The sequence below is a fragment of the Apteryx rowi genome, unplaced genomic scaffold (assembly GCF_003343035.1).
Source record: "Apteryx rowi isolate R43461 unplaced genomic scaffold, aptRow1 scaffold_885, whole genome shotgun sequence".
In the NCBI taxonomy this organism is placed as follows: domain Eukaryota; kingdom Metazoa; phylum Chordata; class Aves; order Apterygiformes; family Apterygidae; genus Apteryx; species Apteryx rowi.
In genome coordinates, this window is record NW_020451188.1 from 153,779 (window position 1) to 172,946 (window position 19,168).

The 19,168-nt window shown below is 41.3% G+C and overlaps 1 protein-coding gene across 1 annotated transcript in view; it reads left to right on the forward strand.

Moving 5' to 3' along the window:
- Nucleotides 1-19,168, forward strand: part of XPO4 (exportin 4) — a 79,208-nt gene that overhangs the window by 6,446 nt on the left and 53,594 nt on the right. Inside the window, 3 exon segments of the mRNA XM_026090965.1 lie at nt 7,028-7,133; nt 11,592-11,733; nt 11,999-12,137. Of these exon segments, the coding sequence (XP_025946750.1) occupies nt 7,040-7,133; nt 11,592-11,733; nt 11,999-12,137 (375 nt within the window). The 5' untranslated portion in view covers nt 7,028-7,039.

The window sequence follows — 19,168 nt, forward strand, 5'->3', positions numbered from 1 at the left end:
ATGAAGGGGCAGAGTGCACCCTCAGCAAGTTTGCTGACGATACCAAACTGGGAGGAGTGGCTGATACACAAGAGGGCTGTGCTGCCATTCAGAGAGACCTGGACAGGCTGGAGAGGTGGGTGGAGAGGAACCTCCTGAAGTTCAACAAAGGGAAGTGCAGGGTCCTGCACCTAGGGAGGAATAACCCCATGCACCAGTACAGGCTGGGGGCTGACCTGCTGGAAAGCAGCTCTGCGGAGAAGGACCTGGGAGTGCTGGTGGACACCAAGTTAAGCATGAGGCAGCAATGTGCCCTTGTGGCCAAGAAGGCCAATGGTGTGCTGGGGTGCATGAGGAAGAGTGTTGCCAGCAGGTCGAGGGAGGTGATCCTCCCCCTCTACTCAGCCCTGGTGAGGCCACATCTGGAGTACTGTGTCCAGTGCTGGGCTCCCCAGTACAGGAGAGACATGGCACTACTGCAGAGAGTCTGGTGGAAGGCTACAAAGATGATTAGGGGACTGGAGCATCTCTCTTATGAGGAAAGGCTGAGAGAGCTGGGCCTGTTCAGCCTGGAGAAGAGAAGACTGAAGGGGGATCTTATCAATGTATACAAATATCTTAAGGTAGGGTGTCAAGAGGATGGGACCAGACTCTTTTCAGTGGTGCTGAGCGACAGGACGCGAGGCAGTGGGCACAAACTGAGACACAGACAATTCCATCTGAACATGAGGAAAAACTTCTTCACTGTGAAGGTGACAGAGCACTGGAACAGGTTGCCCAGAGAGGTTGTGGAGTCTCCTTCTCTGGAGATATTCAAAACATGCCTGGACGTGATCCTGTGCGACATGCTGTAGGTGACCCTGCTTGAGCAGGGGGGTTGGACTAGATGATCTCCAGAGGTCCCTTCCAACCTCAGCGATTCTGTGATACTGTATCAGGTGCTCTTCCGTCTACCGTCTCACAGTACAAAAGGAAGGGTGCAGGCAATACAAATGGAAAAACTAATCAAAAACCTTCCGGTGCTCTGACAGTTTTTGAGGACCCAGTGGCCTCTGGAGTGGTTCAATATTGTTAATTTGTTGAATTCATGACTCCTGTATTCTTCAGATCAGTGGATGAGTTATACTAAGATTGCTGGAAGCAGACAGTTATTACGAACAATGAAAATACCCGCTTAAGTTTGCAAGTCTGGATAAATATTTATAAGAAAAATAAACCATTATGTTCAGAGTATAAACCAGAGCTTATGAAAATTTCTTTATGGCTACATAGCAACTATTGTAGATTTTTTATCAGCATCATACTCCAGTGCATTTACTGTGGTTCAGTCTGAGAACGGGGACCCCAGCTGAGCAGGACAGTTGGGAGCCTGATCCGTGGTAGGAGTTCACATCTTTTCAGAGTGACTCTAGCAATGGTCTTCACTCCATGTTCATCCTTTTAAGTTACAGGAGGAGATTTCCTCTTGGGGCAGTAGCCAGATGAAGACTGACAGCAAAAGGCGCGATAGATACCTCTTTGGTGGCAGGGTGAAGGTGTGCTCTGTGGGCTGTTGCTCCAGCTGGACCTGGAGGGACACGCAGGGGGTGCCAGGCAGGTGGTTCAGGGAAGCTTGCCGGGAGCCCCGTTGTTCCCCGTGGTGGTTACTGCAGGAGCTGCTGAGCGCCCCAACGTTGTTCGCGATGCTGGTTGCGATACTAATTTGGTAATAGCAGGACTGTGGATTTTCCTCGTCGTTGTGTGTTGCTCGGCTGATGCTGCTACGGGGCTGACAGGGCTGTTTGTCCATCCTGCAGTTTGCTCTTGGGGCAGTCATCATTTTGATGCTAAGCAGAGAGGTGCTGAAGCTTTGTCTGTGATACGGTTTCTCATAATGTTCTCCTTGTACTGGTAAGAAAGGGAGGAAAGGGGGTTTGAAAGGGGGCTTGCTGAACTAATCTCACTGAGATCTCTTGCTTTTGGATGGAAAGCTGAATCCAATTTCATTGTTATCAGGTTTCACAGCTGAAGGAAAAGGCAATTGCACAGCAGTTACATCAAGGTTTTTGTAAAGTATCTGATCTAACACTGCACAGCATTTTGACTAAGACGCTAGTTAAAATTCTGGAACTCAAGGAAGGCAAATCCTAACTGGGGATTGCTTTTACGCTGGCAGGTCCTGGCCTTCCAGAGTAGTTCTGTCTCATTACTGTAGCACCACTGTAATCTGTGATAGAGTGTTGCCTGAAAGTGGGCTCAGTCTATTGGTTTTTATGCTTTAAAAAAAAAAAAAAAAAGCTAAGGGTTAAATGTAGGATGACATGCAAATCTGTGAAAGGAAACTATTGAGAGTCAAACATTTATTTTCTAAGGGCCTGATCTCTCTCCCTTTTTCTGCACTACCACTGAAGACCACTGCCCAGCTCCTGAAAGGCTTGCCAGTGTTTGCAGTGGGGACTGAGGGACGTGTCCTCAGCAGAGGAATTGGTCTTTACGTACAGAAGGCTCTGTAGTCATTCCCTATCTAGTCAGCTTTTGTAAAGAAAGCTGAAGCATACTTACACTACACCAGAAAACATGTTTCTACCTATGGTGCGAACTGCTTTTCTGTTTGATTGGCTGGTCTATGCCGACACATTCCTTCCAACTGGATCAGTCTGTGTTCCAAAATAATGTTAGGAAGATGCTGACTGCTGAGGATTCAATCTGGTGTTTACTGTAATCCGGATAACCTCAGATGTCCAGGTTTTTCTCTCCATTTTTTTTTCCCGGTCCCCATTTTTGACTGTAAGGTATTATGGGAGTTTTCTATTTTTGACTTTACAGACTCTGTTTTCCACACAAGTTTAATGTTTCTACTCTTTTCAAAAGCATTGCTTTTCCTTGTGGCTTTTACTGTAGACAGCTTGTGGAGAATCATCACAATTATTTGTGATCTGTAGAAGTAAGAGGGAGAGAAGGGAAGAAAAGACCACGTTTCCCTTCCTTCTTCCTTGAGCGGCAGAAATGCAGGCAAGGATCTTAACAAAAGCCTTGGGAAAATAGGGGATTTCTGTAAACCTGCACAGGATTTAAATCTTCTAATGTATACTTCTCGGCTTTGCCGCAATTTTGTCATCAAATACTTCGCCTTGGTTTTCTGATGTCTTTGTTCAGTGTAGTGATAGCAAGTGATAGCAGGATATGATAAGTAATGACAAATTAAATGTGGGTTTTTTTTCTTTTTGTAAACTGGTTGACATGAAAGGTGAGGATTGCAGTGCTTTCTTATTAGTTGCCCAGGCTTACAGATAAGTTTACTGTTCATGAAACTATTTGTACTAGTCCGCCAGAGTGCTTCTAGTCTTGTATTTTCAGACTTTTTCCCTTCTGTGAATAATCTTTATTCAAGTGAATAGTCCCATTGGACTCAATCAACAGATGCTGCTGTTGATGTTCTGTTTCTGTAGCCAAATGATGTGCACAGTGGAAGGGAAATAATTTTATTTATAATACTATCTGAGCTAGGAGCTCTATTTTTATGGGCTAATATCTTGCTATGCTAAAAACAAAAAGCTTATCTTTGTCCTGGAGAACTTCTTATAGCTACCTGTAAGAGACAAGAGATAGTGGATGGGTGTTAACAGTAACATCAGGCAAAACAGAAAGTAAAGGAGTGCAGTTGGCAGTAGCTTCAACACACCAAAAGCCTGATCCTTACCAGGCTTCTGAAAATTCCTCTTCAGGTCAGTGGGAAAGAAGAGTTTGAAGGAGGCAATTAGAAAGAAAACAGTGAACGTATTTGCAGGGATTTTGGGGAAACTCCTTCGGAGCACAACTCGGGGCACGTTGCAAACCCTGTTGCCTGCGCAGGTGCTGTGGGGCCGCTTCCAGCGCCGTCCTGCTCGCCGGATCCTGCCTTCTTGTAATGCAGCATTTGTGCACAGAACTTGTATACGCCAATTTTTCCTTTAAAGCCTTAAAGTAACTGGATTTTAAAATACTTTTAGTGTACTGATAACTAATTTTTGAATACTGTGAAGGCAGTAGACTGTGAACTTTAAGCTCCCTCTGGTGGTTGTACAGTACGATCTAAAGCTTATCAGTAGCAGTTGTCCATTCAGGATGGCTTTGAGAGTCTAAGTAAGTTGATAACATGTAATTATTGTGATTTTTAAAATTAATACAGGGATATGATGTGCCTTATGCCTTTCCAGGGTGCCAAAGGTCTTCTATAATCAGACTTCAGAAAAGTAGAAAGTAAGAGTTGAAATAATAAAGTTAGAGCTCTCTTTTCTAGTTATTGTAAGCATGAGGTGATAACTTCCATCAAACGACTTTAATTCTGCCATTTGTTCAGTGGTGCCCTAGTTTGCTGCTGATGTCTCTGAAAGCATTCTGCCCTTGCACGTGTTCCAGGGCACTGAAAATAGGTGTGAGCTCTGTATGGCAAAGTCAAGCGCGCTGTGTTAACACAATATCGGGCCAAGATTGGATAGCCCCTGATTTGCTATTCTTGCTCTAAGAATATAAATATAAGTGACTCCAGCCTTGCAAAATGTTATTCTTTGTCACTTATACCCTAAGGATTCCTTCTAACATTGCTGTATTTCATGAGGTGTTGCAAGATTGCTGAATATATCTGTGAGTTTGGTATTGCTGAAGGGGCGATGTCACTCGTCTCCTTTTCTTCTCCCTCCTTGCGCTGCATCTGGCACTTGTCTGGCTTCTTGATGCTTATTAAAGCGACAGAAGATTGTTCACTCCCTCTCCCCCTTTTTTTTGGTGGGCTGGTGGGTGCGAGGGATAGTGCGAGGAGGTGACAAGACCGTGCAGGTGAGAGGGGGAAAGGGAGTGGGGCCTCTTCTTTTGGTGGCAGTGAGTTTTTAAAGCAAATCACTTATCTCAAACGCTTCATTCTTAACTCGCACTAAACTTCCTTGACCGAAGTTGTGTAGTCCATGAGGCTTCAGAGTATTTCTGTGATATCATGCAGCAACAAGAGGCCATAGATCAAATGTACTTTAAATTGTAACTGATGCTGAAAAAAGCAGCCCGTGGTATCAGCATTATGTCCTGTACTGTGCCATCACAAGCTCCGTTGCTGTCTTACGGTGAAGCAGGCCGGGGGATTGATCCAAATGCAAAATAACATGCCTTTGGTAGGATGTCTTTCAGTGATCGGTTCCCAGATCTGGTTCTCTGTGTGGTTGCAATGGGAACAAGCAGTGACTGCTTTTTTTGTTTTGGTTTGCTTTTTGCAATAGATGCAAAAATTAATAAAAAGAAATTAAATAAATGCATGTCAAGCTCTAGCCGTGTCATTGGTCCCTAAAATTGGGCAGAGGGTGTCTTCCAAGGTTCATGTGCACTTTTGATACCCTGCTCTAAATATTCTTCTGGAACTCAGCGCAGCTGCATTTGTTGCAGTGACTGTAGTTGGAGTCCGGGCAGGTAGGTGCTGTAATTCAAACCGCAAAAGCCGTGGGTTGCTGGGAACAGTTCCTCATCACGGCTAGCTGCAGACCATAGAATTACTATGCCTGTACCCTTCTTCTATGAGGCTTCTTTTTTACAAGTTTAAATTTGCTTGAAAACTTAATAAAAGCTTGGGTTTTCTGGATTTCAAAGGTTTGAGTTGGAGATGGACTAAACTCGGTCTCGGAGCTGGTCGGGTTAGGCTATTCTGCATGCATTAAAAGTCAGTGTCCGGGGAGGTCCTGCCCCCCAGCTGCCTACAGCAGAGCCCAGCCCAAGGGAAAAAGGATTGTGAAGGGACAGAGTGTTTATCCAGCATCCAGAGGAGTAGGGGCTTTCTTGTGGCCTCCTTCCTCCATTTCTTCTTTCTTTTGTGCCCCCCTCCCAGGTGTTCATTATATCTGCACTGGGAAAGCTATAAGAGTCAGCAATTTGCTATGTGAGGAAGCTGTTTATTAGGACCCACTTGATCAAATGATAGCAATCTGCTTTTCTTTGCTTCATTTAATCACATTATTGAGGAAATGATTGAGGAGCACCAGTTTTAATTGTGTTATTGTTAGCTCTTATTAGAATCTTTTGTATTCTGTGTTTTGTCAAGGATGAAAGAATTAAATCAGATTTAATGTACGTATTTTATTTGCTGGAAAATATTTCTCAAGTTAAAAACCTTGCTCTGTATGCTAAGGTCTTGACACCTTTATTCCAAAAGCAGCAGATACAAAACAAAAGATGCATGGACTGTATATTATCCTCAGATTGCAAGGATAGATAGGGCTCAGATTTGCAGTTAACAAGTTAAGCTTCAGTTTAATAACGTACGGTATAACCTAGAACTGGCTTTATAGTTTCTATGCAAACCATCTCACTGTTAACATGGCCTTAATCCTTCTACCCTCGTGCACTCCTTTCCGTAAGCCATATCAGTTCAGTTTGCACTGCCTTGTCACGCTGATTCCCTCCAGGAGTATTTTGTGCTATGCACTTGCTCAGCTAAATCCTGAACAGCAGAAATTGGGAAATACTAATGGCAAAGCTGAGCTTCCACTCACTCTGTAGGAGTTTCCCTTCAATATTAAACACTAGAGGGTAGTATGTTACTGCCGGTGCTTTATTTCTAAACGTATGCAGCTTTGTGATTTGTTTTTAACCCCTTGGGTTTATCATACAAATAACTTTTCAAACAAATGTAGAGAAGTAAGGAAAAAATTAGTGCTATATTTCTGTGCCTGTGAGCAGGGTTAGTAATATCTAGAGGTGTGCAGTGATATTTTTGTTTGGTATAGAAAAAGGATCGGGCTGAACTGAGTTCTCATTTTTAATCTTTCTCCAGAAGTGTCATTAGGAATGCAATAATTAATAATTAATTCACTGTCTGCCTGATGTCTGAATATTCACGTTCAGGTGCACACAGTGTAAATACGCAATGGTATGTAAGCCGACGCTGTGACTGAGAAGTAACAGGCAGTTTTAGCATGAGATACTTGTTTTTGGTATTTAACAAGGCAGATATTTATAAGTTCATGACACTGCTCAGAGATATTTGCAGTTGGGATGTACTTTAACTGATTTTTAGTATTTAAATAACTTTATTTTGGCTCTTTTCTCTCAGGCACCACCTTCCATGGTCAATAATGAGCAACGGCAACACGCTGAGCACATATTCTTATCATTTAGAAAATCAAAATCGCCATTTGCTGTTTGCAAACACATTTTGGGTAAGTTTCAATAAATGAAGGTGTTAAACATGTACCTGTTTTATAACTAAGACAGTGCTGTTCTTCTGCAGTTGTGATATGAACGTTAGTCTTGATTTCGATGAGAGGTGGTTTTTGTTTGTGATTTTTGTTTTTTCCGTATTTTTATGCGTGTGTTTCAGTATGATATTTTTGACCCTGTTAGTTATTCAATTTGGCTATAAGTCATAGAATAACTGAATTTGGAAGGAGTCTCAGTTAGTCTCTAGTCTGCCTTCTGCTCAAAGCATGGTCCACACTGAATTCAGACCAGGCTGCTTAGGGCTTTGTTCCATCGGGTCTTCAAAACTGGAAAACTTGAAAACAAATTTTTTTTTTTAGGCTTGGATAACTGTCTTAATTAAAAGATAGTTGAAATGTCTGTTGTTTTTAACAACTGAACGTGAATTTACAAGCAAACTGAAATGTTTTAAAAATGTAAACAAAATTCAGATTTTGTATTAGTAAATGTTTGTGTGTTGAAACAATACCTTAAATAAATGCATTTTAAGGTTATATTTGTGCAATAGCTTTCAATGGCACTTCTGTTGGAAGAGGCAGTCCCACTGTCCACATCCCCTCCTTAGTCCTGTTCATACATTGGCTCTTGGGTGGCCACACAATAAACTCAATAGTGTTGTGGTAAGTCAAGGGGCTAGGTGTAACGAGATCAGAGAACGGTGTCGGATTCGCTTTGCAGACGTTTGTACCTGAACGTGGGAGGGTGGGAGCACGGCGCAGGGGAGCAGGGAGCAGCTGGCAGCTGGGAGGGGACAAGGCTGCTCCCTTTGGCACTAGCGCTTGCTTAGAGTCTAGGTGAAACGGCAGCTTCAGTGTTGGCAGGGCTGCTGGGCTGCTTTAGCAGAGGTGTGCGACAGTGGAGGGTGAGGGCTATTGCTGCCCTTTGGTTTTGTTTCTGGCACCTTTGAAGTTTGTAAGGTGCAGCTTGTTCGTGCGGCCAAATCCCTGCGCTGATCTAACAGGTTCGACTTTCCCCTGTTACGTGCTTATGGCAGTGCTGTCTCATCAGTGGAGCTGCAGCACTGCCGGTAGCTTGATAGCTGGATGCTTCCCATGAAATCAGCTGACAGCACAATTTTGTATGCCTTTGCCAGACTTTTGCACTGACGCTGAACTTCTCCATGGGGAGAGTCTATTTCGGCCTGAATGTCTCACTAAGCTTCAGTTAGGGTCCCAACTGCTTCAAAGAATGAAGTTAGAAACATTTCTGCCTGCTTGGTAGAAGCAATAGAGTATTGACTCCAAGTTTTGTGGGACTATAGCTGCAGTGAAAGGAAAGAGGTAGGTAGGTGTCACCCTTTAATCAGAAATTTCTCAGGTGATCTCTGTGGAAACACTTCAAATTTGGTCATGCTACAAGGCTTAAAAAAAAAACCTCAGTTTTTGCAGGCCCTATAGAGACTTGCCAGAGTTTGGCAGATGAATAATCTGAAAATCCCAGCTGCACTAAGCATGTAAGATTATTGTCTGCCCTGCGAAAGGGAGCTCTTGGAGAAAAGCTGACTCAGAAATCTGGTGAGGAAAACTTTGAAATTTAGGGAAAAGAACACCACCCCCAAAAAACTGAAAAGCAATTTACATATGAAAGAGTTTGCCAGAATGAAAAGAGAAATGTTAGTATAATGTTTAAAATATGATTATTGCTCTATTTCTTTAACAGTTATTTCAAAATTTACTGGATCAGAGAAGTACAATTCGTGAATATTATTTATTGTTATGTTAATATTGCCGGCCTCAATATTGTGGTGTTAGATTATACTGTAATATATATATATAGCAGGGTGTGGTTAACTTCTTTCATACCCCCTCCTCCCCCACCAAAATTTCCTCTACAAATGAGTTTCTTCTTCTTTTAGTATATTACATATAGTTCTTCTTTCTATCCTGAAGGCTATAACCACCTTTTTTGTTTTAGAGGTCATAAAAACTGGTGCTTTTTGTTTTCACATTGCTTCTTACAGAACTGTGAATAGGCAAAATAATACATTTAAGTAATTTTGTTTGTACAATAGTTCCATTTCTCTGAAGTGGTATATTTGTCACAACTCAGAAGTAAATAATGGAAATTTATTAAATAAATACCCAGCAGTATTACTTGCACTAAGGGATACATCATTGCATCTTGTTCTCGAAGAAGTGAATACAGTTTGGCATTAATGATGGAACTATCACTGCAGACATCTTTTTTTCTTCTGAAATACTGCTGGTTGGGAAGAATATAATCCTATTTTTAACACCTTTCGAGTGTCTGGAAATATTGCATCTTTAAACTGCTCATGTGCTATCACCATTGAGAAGCAAGCATGCTTTGACATGGGGCAGGATTTTCCTTGCAGCGGCTTCTCCGTTAAGTGGTTGAAATGCTGAGACTGGGAACAGAGAGCCTTTTTCCAAAGTTTTGTGTTTATTGAGTTGGTGTTCATAGGGTCAGGAGGGGAAGAACAGCTGATTTATACCTGGGGGGTGAGAAGGGAGAGGCAGTGATTATGAAATCAAGGAACTAGAGGAGGGAAGCAAGCTGTTCATGCTGAAGAAGAAATGAAGTGTACTGAAGGGATATGCACAGGTAAGGAGGTATAAGAACCAGAGGCTTAGAGTAGATGGGATTGGCTTAAAAGAGAAAAACTGAAAATGTGTCCAAGATAGGAACTGGAATGAAGGGAGAGAGAGATAACAAGGCTATAGGTGGCGTTCATGGGAAGAAGAGTGTATGAGCCACACAGGGAGAAAAACATATGATGAGTAAAAGGAAAAGAGGAGCAGCCAGTATAATTCTAAAGAAACTCTTTAGAAACCTGGAATTAAACCCACAAAGCATGAGGCTCTACATTCTTCTGCTGTAAGCTTATAGCTGTTGAATGTAGTGGCAAAACTCTTCTTGTCTTCCTTTAGTGACTTCCTATAGAGGATAATAGTGCTCGTACTAGTTATAAACTTGCACTAAGTGCCGGACGTCTGTGCTGGTAATGATTGCAGTTCTGGATCTGTGGTACTTGGTGCGAAGAAGAAATTCCATCCCCCTTTTTTTAATAGTATTCTCTGTTTGTGTGAGCTTTGTACAATTTGCAAAGCCAGAGACCCAAAAGTTGGAAAATGCCAAAAGTAAAATTCCCATGGAGGAGTAAATTGGCTCATTTTTATGTACATGTTAGACATGCGCATTAGTCTTTAATTTAGTGGTTACTTTTTTCAAATTGTATTTAAAGGTAGTTTATTTTGATTTAAGCATGTTTACCTGTGTAGTGTTTAGAGTTTGGAGCCTTGTTAATAAAATTATTTTAAAACATTTTAGCAAATGGGCTGCTATCTTGAATATAGAACTTGTATATAAAGGGAATGAGTGCTATAAACTTGTGTGTATGAAATCAGGGGAAGAAGGTCTGTTTTGTAGTCACTTGAAGTGCATCATCCCATGGTTGAGGCTTCCTTGCACAAATCCAGTTTTTCTAGTCCTGACAGATCATTCACCGTAGCTCAGACTCCACTTCTTGTTCTGGAATATTGTTTTTCCTTTTTCATATTTTATGCTTTTGCCACTCTGTGGCTACACCTCTTCTAATTGCTCCTTCTGGGTTTTCTGCAGAGGACAAAATGTTTTGAAACTGGCTACTGAGATACTACCTGCTATTTCTAAGTTAAAATTTTAAAAGCAATAGATCTAGAAATATTTCTCTGTAGCCTCTTGTTGTAATACAAATTAAGTTCAACTTTTGGAGTTTTTCTTTAAATTATACTTTGTAGTCACCCAAACCACCGCCTTTTACCATAACATGCTTCCTTAGCCCATCTGTATATAAAGCAGTCAGATATTTGGATAATGAGGGCTAATAGTTTCTACTCTTTAAGAAGTTATATTTTGATTAGCTCAATAAAAAACATGGAAGCTTGAGCTTAATATAGAAAACCTTAAATACACTGGTCTGTAAAACTTATGCTTTGATAATTTAGAAGAAAGTCATCTTTAGCAATGAAAAGCTTGCTTTTCATTGCTCTCCATAAAATGCATGTAATTTTATGCATTGTTGGTTGCAAAGGCAAGCACTCAAATGGTAGAGGAGCCCTCACTTCTGCTGTACCCTGCAATTTGATGATATCTTAATGTATTGCGATTAAAATCTTTGTGATAGCTACTTTGTTCCACAGCCATGTTTCTTACCATTCTTACTCTTGATCTTTGGCTCAGTCTCCATGTGCAGCCAATTTTTATTCCCCTGAATCTCTGACCCAACTGAAATAATATTGGACAATTTGATAACTGAGTTACTGATTTCCCTCCTCCCCCATGAAATGTAAACTCTGTCTGTTTTCATAGTAACAAAATAATCTTAAAATTCCATTAATTTTTTTTCATAGAAATACATGCAAGTTAAATATATGCGTGTCTTCTGATGCTCAAATTGCCTTTGTTTTTCCCAACAGAAACTAGTAAAGTGGACTATGTCCTTTTTCAAGCTGCTACAGCGATAATGGAAGCAGTTGTACGAGAATGGATTCTGTTGGAAAAAACTAGCATCGAGTCACTGCGAACATTCCTTCTAACCTATGTCTTACAAAGGCCTAAGTAAGTATAGAAAAAATGACTCTTAGACACATAAGATTCTGCATAGGATCTTGTTTTTCCTTTTGTTTCCAAAAGTTGTGGTGGAAGACTATTTCAACACTAATGTGTCTTCCAGTTTTTTAAGGCTTAGTTGACTTCTGTCATGTTGTCAGCTTTCCCTTAAGCGTTCACACAGAATGTTTGAAAAAAAATTTGCATTTTAAATTGTAGTGGCTATTGATGTTCAAAATTACTTGCAAACATATTTTTGCAATGTTGTTTACAGCCTTCAAAAGTATGTTCGGGAGCAGATTCTATTAGCAGTAGCAGTAATAGTGAAACGAGGATCATTAGACAAATCAATCGACTGCAAAAGCATTTTTCATGAAGTCAGCCAGTTGATCAGCAGCGGTAACCCCACTGTGGTAAGTAGCTTTTTTCAAAATTTAAGAAGTCTATATCAGTTACATAAATTTTGTACTTAGTAACCATAAGATCTTGTATACTTTTCTAATCCAAAAATTAAAATTAGTAATCAAGTTGATAGCTGTTCAAACAATCATCTGCAAAGACTGTTTAGATTTTTGAATGAGAATGTCTTGAGACTAGCAATAGTGTGTATAGTCCTTTAGTATGTGGCTATACTAAATTTCTTAGATAATAGGTTTGTCTGAATCATCTCTCAACTAGCGCAGAGTAACCTTCGGTTCTGCTTTAACTGCCACTGATGTGGTGGGCGTTTTGTTTCTCTGGGTTTCTTTAACAAACCAGTGTGATCTAAAATGGATTTTCCCTTGGCTGGCAGTGGTTCCCTGCACTCCCTGTTCCCCTCCCATCTGTCCGGCGCTGCACCCTCCTGTGGCTCAGCTGTCGGAATCGGCTGCGGAACGAGAGGCGTAGACCTCGGCCGTTCCCCGCGAGGCAGGTGGGAGGAGAGGAAGGGATGCAAGGAAGTAAAAAGTGGAATGGAAATACAAAACTTACTCTAGATTTAATGTCATACTAGGGGTAACTGTTACCTTCCTTATTGAGCTCAAAGTGGAAACAAGGTGTCCAATATCTATCTCTGCGTTTAGTGGAATTCCATTTGCTATGCCAGGAGATAAGTTTAGAACAGGTCATAATAGAGGCATGTAACTAGAGATTAAAGAGAGGTGATTTTTCTCCTACCAAATGCAAATCTAAGATTATGTAGATTCCATACTGAAATTTTTAACTGAAGCTTTATTCAGACAAAACAACCTTTGAGGGAACTGACATTGCTGAACATTTAGAACAACATTTATACTAGATGCAAGCTGCAAATGTTTAACTCTGAAAATTCAATCAAAGAAGTGCACTAGAAGTATTGCAGCTCATGTCATGGTCCTAAAAATAGTATGTCACCTCTGAGTACAAATGATATCTCTCCGGGGAATGGAAGTTTCAGTTATGTTTATAAATCTTAAATTCACTGTTATTGAGCTTAATGAAAAAATTTCAGTCTGTGGTTGTGCATAATTTGGATAGAAATAGGTATTTGTTTAAAAGAACAGTGCTTAGCTCATTGTTTTGGGGATTTTTTTTCTTCCCAGGGAACATAGCCTTGTGTTTTTAAAATGGAACTATGACTAAGGTTTTCAAGTTTTATGTGTACCTGTGTGTGTGCTTATGTAGTTTATATGACCTTTCTGTACAGATACAAAAGTGGAGTAAAAAATACGCTGTTGACAGAGAAGTCATCACTAAATTAACTCTTGCACAGTCCTCCTTCTGTAAAACTTATGCTTTATCCACAGTTTATCCACAGTTATATTCTGTGCGTGCATTAAGGTACAAACATGCTACACTGAACACAGCATATAACCAGTTAAAACTGCCAGCTGTACATATCACGCCAGAGTCGCCACAGAGCGGGCTGCATCAGGGGCTGGCTGCGCCTAGGGGAAGTGGCAATCTTCCAGTCTCCCCTTCCCTAAGCTCCGCTCACTGCCACTGTACAGAGACGAATTTCAGCTCAGCTTCTTCTCTTTGTTTATCCACTTCTCTCCACAAACATTACTGTTGCTCCGTAGTTTTGCCAAAGTAATTGTACTCAGGTTTTAGGAAGGGTATTAAACCGGTCTTGAGCACATAGTGATATTTTCTATTTCAGTATGCTAATACTACTTGCTGTCATAAAAAGACCTGTGATGCTGTTTGAACATCTTTCCTATATGGTGCAGTGTATGTTTGTAAGTCTTAAACAGGCTGGAATAAACACATGCTCCCATGCACCTGTGAGGCTTTATGTTGTAAGATAGTTCTTGTTCATAAAAATGTTTTTGTAATCTTCTGAGACTTTCTTGTGAGAGAAATTCTAGTACTGGCACTGCTTCATGGGACCCAAGACTTGGCATCTTTAATACAGAATAATAAGCAGCACCAAAATTCTGAGGGTGTTTTGTTTTCTCCTCTGTGTGTGCATGCGTGTGTGTGTGTGTTAGTACAGTAGCTGTCACAGCTGAGCCGATGGAGTGTGGAGTCTGTGCTGGGAGTTCTGTGGGGCATGGTACGAGGCTAATGAAATCGTACTGCTTTCCAGACCAAGATGATCTGAGGGGACAGTGCCGTGCAGTGTCGTGGGGATGTACCATCACAGGCATTTCTGCACTTCACTGGAAACGTATTTATTTTAGTCGTTTACAAAAACAGGCTTCCACCCAAGTCAGGAGGAGGATAGGATATGGGCGTTGGGAGAGATCAGCAGATGTTTCCCAGCACTCTGTATGTGCCTCCCTGCCTCTTTTTCACTTTCTTTAGCACATCTTTTCCATGATGCACCATGCACGCTTGCCTCCAGCATTATATCCTGCAGTTTCAGGATTCTGTCGCACCTTTTTGACTCCCAAGTCTCTCTTTAGTCTCCTGGTCCCTCTCTGTGTCCTGCCCAGACTGCTGCTCCATAATGTTTCCCCCTGGTCTGCTGCCCACCCATCTGTGTCCTCTTGCCTGTGGTTCAGTCCAGCAGCTTTGGAAGTACCACATGGAGTCAGCAGCAGGTCACTTTATGTTTAAAAATGTTTAAAGTTTTCAAACATGACTTTTAGCCATTGATAATGGCTTTGTACAAGTGTTAGGTTGAGTCGGGCTTATGGGGTGACAAAGAAAAAGTGTGTGGGGGGGAAACATTGAAAAAGATATGTGTTTTGCCCCCACAGCAGAGAAAAGACAACACTTTTTGGTCTGTTCAGAAAGAGAATATACAAACGGGGAATTCTTTGTGAAGAAAAGAGCTAGCTTAAGCTGAAAGCTTAATAATTTAATTTACATAACAGTTTGTAATCAAGATTGTCCTTTTAAAAAAGTAAGCTAGTCTCTTGCCTACTTCTTGCTTGCTTTCTCATCTGTGCTGGCTCTGAAGCGACCTGGCCATTCTTTATCTTACAATAATGAAATAAGTAGTTAATCTTTTCTATGCCCTGCAATCGTCATCCTAATTCCTGTCAGATATCTGTCAGACTAGCTTTTTGTTTGCTAGGTATTTGTGCTCCATAAAATCTATGGAACTTGGATAACATGCTGTCAGGGCCAAGTCCTGAAGTTAAATGTAATCAGGAGAACAGCAAATGTAGATGGTACTATGTGTTTTGGATCTGTGTCCTTCTGTATAGTTTCATATGCTTAATATCTTAATTTCTGGCATGTAAGTTAAAAATTTCTTTAGAAATGGGTTTGAGGGTGGAACTTGAAGGTATGTTGAATAATGTGACAAACTTGACATGGGGGCAAGACTGATGAGAACTGTTGAGAATGAAAAATACCTAAGGGGATAGAGGCTGGATAGAAGAGAAGGAGAGGGATATAGATGAAAGGAAGAAAGTGGGGCAGGAGATGAAAAATTTGGCTTTAGCATTGAGTAATCTCTTAATAGTGGAAAACAGAGTACACATTCAGGAAATAACAGGGCACTGAAGAGAAGTAACGCTATTCAGCATGGAAAGGGAATGGGAAAGATGCATGGTCAGAGCCAGGCTTTGAACCTGGAATGCTGGCTCCTGCTCTTGTTCCTCTGAGGTGCTGACCTTTATGCACCTCATGGAGGAGACCACTGTCTGAAAAGGGTACACCGAGTATATTGGGTATGGATACTTGTTAATTTATAAACAAGTTTAGGTAGCAATCCTCTGGGAGGCCATGGATTAGCTTTGGAGTTCCTGTTTTTGTTTTTCCTGGCTCTTGTAACACCCATGCAAGCCATCCTTCTGCTCATGAAGCAGAGGCTGTAAGCTTCCTGATAGCAATTTCAGCATTTTTTTTCAAAGTCTGTGTCTCTGGGGGACAGAGCTTCTGGCAATAGACACAGTAACATGGGCCAATTGTAGAACGCTAAGTATGTTTTCCACTACTAATTTCAAGATTTTGGAGAATTGAGTGGGCCAAGTTCTTCTCAACTATAAATACCTACAATTTCTTGGCCTTTTCCTTTTTGTGTTAGAATACTCTGCTTTTGTATAACTGAAGGATTTCTGTATTTCTTCATTCCTGCCAGAAGGACAGGAATCCTGGCAGTTGAAGTAACCAGTTCCCAGGAGGAGGAACTTGTCTGCATGTGAACAGGATCAGGTGGAACGGTTATTTAAACCTGCTCTAGGATATGGATTATGTCTGCATTTCTTCCAGAATGGGGATGGCCAGAGGCAAAAAGGGTCCAACTGTTGTGGACCTGACACAAGATGGTGACGCAATGGGAGCTGTGTTTTTAAGAACTAGTATGCATATCGTAGAATGTGTTGTAGCATAAAGCTCCGTATCTGATGCCTAACTTATTCTGTACATGCAAAAAGATGTCAAGACCTGGAAGAACGCTGGGATCCTAACAGTTCTTTCTGCCTTAAAGTCTGCAGATCTTTAGTTTGTTTTCCTTTGCTCTTAGCTAGGCTGGAGAGGAGATTCAGATGCTTCAGGTTACCTAAAACTGCTTGGGAATGTGATGTGGGTCCCATGTGAACAGTGGGAAATATTAGTAAGCAGAACTCACAGAATCATGGAATAGTTGAAGGTGGAAGGGACCTCTGGAGAGCATCCAGTCCAACCCCCAAAACTGGGCATTCCTCTTCACTGAAATTAACCTGTCATTAATAATGGCTGAATAGATAACTAGTTAAATAGTGTTTACGGTCCTTATTTCTATTCTTTAAGAGGAATTTTACTCCTGGATATCTGTCTAGCTGTTTCCATCTCATGCGGCAGGGTGGGAGTTGGAGAGTCTCTCCTGACTTGTAATTTTGACAAATTTGGCAAAAACATTATTCTCCCCACTCCATCTTCAGCTGTATCTTCTGGTCTAATAAAATTATTACCTTTCTGTATGAACTTTGACGCATATTGAGTATAAAAGCCAGATGGTAAACCAGGATGTTTAAGCTCTGTTTTCTTCATGCTGACAAGAGGTCTATAAAGATCTGTGCTAACCTGTTTAAACAAAAATGTTTTGGGAATTGTAGGGATCCAAAAACTGTTCCAAATATGAGGCTAAAACTTGGTAATAGAAATTTAAAAGAACTTTAAAACATAAGTATCTTTTCAATACTTGTATTAACCAGGATTTTTTTAATGATTTCCAATTTCTCTTTTGAGAGAGAGCCTCTTTACCAAATTCATGTAACAGGGATGTAATAGAGCACGGTACCAGCTTAGTTGCTTAATAACGTTAAGATTAGAAATTAATGGCTCCCAGTAGTATCATTTACAGTGAAGCCAAAGTTTCAAAGACAGGGTTGGGAAGTGAAGTGACATGATCCAGAGAAAAGGTGCGTGCTGCTATTCTGTATATTGCGTTGAAGCCTCTTAGCTTCCTCACTTCTGCTGTCTCATGAGATATGCAGAAGTGAAGGTCCTCGCATGTAGACCTCAGGCTCACTGGAAAGGAAGAGATGATGCCTTTGCACGTGTTACGTCTGAATCTCTTTTATTTCTGTGCTCACATACAAATAAGCAGGCTTCAGGGGCAGAGCCTCTTTAAGAAGTGTATTGATCCTGGCTGTTTGTTCTTTCTTCCCCTCAGTGGTACTGCCCATTTAATTGTGCAAGTTCAGTAATAAGCTGGATCTGTGCAGTAGCCTGCTTAAAAACAAGCAGCCTTCTCCCTCCTAACCCCCTGTCTGTTTGTTTTTAAACAGATCTGCTCTGGACCACTGCCATGTAACACAGCTCATTTGACATATCTGACAGTTTGGCAAGCACAGGGGAGTAAAAAGGATCAGGAATGAGTATTTGGAAAAAGTGAGGGGAAAGAGGACACCTGTCCACCATAGAGCACTTGCCAAGAGTATGACCTGCCAAAACTAGAAGTAGTGCATGATGTATATTTGAAGCTGGGTGATGTTGATGGCAAGCAGCATGGCTAGGGCTTAATATTTGTTATTTTGAATTTAATTGAAGATCTTACTATTTATTATTTTGAATTTAATTTAAGGTCTTGGATTTGTTTATCTACTGTAGTAGCAGAAGATCCAACTAGTGACTTTCAGACAAGAGCCTTGAGGAAGGATATGTTACCTCCTAGATGAATAGTTTTCAAATGCTCACTTTTCTAGATGAGTTTACTTCCCTCCCTCCCCCCTCCTGATTTCAGCTTCACAACTTTGCCCGTCCCCAGATAAACAAAAAAAACGGTGTTTTGCACCCTAAGCTCCAGCAAACTCAGCCTAGACCTCTTCAGCTATTGGTAAAGGCTGCTACTTCTCTGCTCCCTCTGGCCAAAGTCTACATACTTCAGATGCCACACGATCATCTTCCTGTTGCCCCCAGTGATTCTCTGAGGAATTGCTTTTCTCTTTCTCAGCTCAGTCTTGGGGGTTGCCTTGCTTGGTAAGTCTGGTTTCCCCCAAGGACGGCAAGCACAGCTCTGCCCGTGGTGTAGGTATAGGCACGCTGTGGTAAGCTCGCTCTGCTCATCTGCTGTTGCATGGTGGTGGAGGAAGAACGGGAGAGAACAGGGTGCCCTGCCCAGCCAGCCCCAGCTGCCAGCAGGCAGGTTGGGATCTACTACTTCAGATTCTGAGCTTTTTCCATTATAATCCCACTCAGAAGTTGAAAAGCCAGAGCCGCCTCAGTTGCTCTCTGTACATCTGTATTCAGTGTGCATTGCTTTGGGTGCTGTGACCACCCTGTTAACTGCCACCTTTCCATTTGGAGCTGCAGCTCACATTTTGGGGATTTAGATACTCTGAAAATGTTAACAAATTTAGCTGCGCTTATTCAGGAAAGTTAGGGAAGGAGAAATCTTATTATCTCCTTTACAAAGGAAGCCCTGCCTTTATTTGGTAAAAGTGCTTTTGACATATTCTCATTACAGAATTTTATCACCTAGGAACAGCACAGCAAATTCTACTCTTACATGCCTCTGGTTGCACCTGCATCCTGGTTTTGCACAAGTGAAAAGGAGCTGTTTTAGGGATGTTATTAAATGCTTCTTATGGTTTCCCTTTGTTTG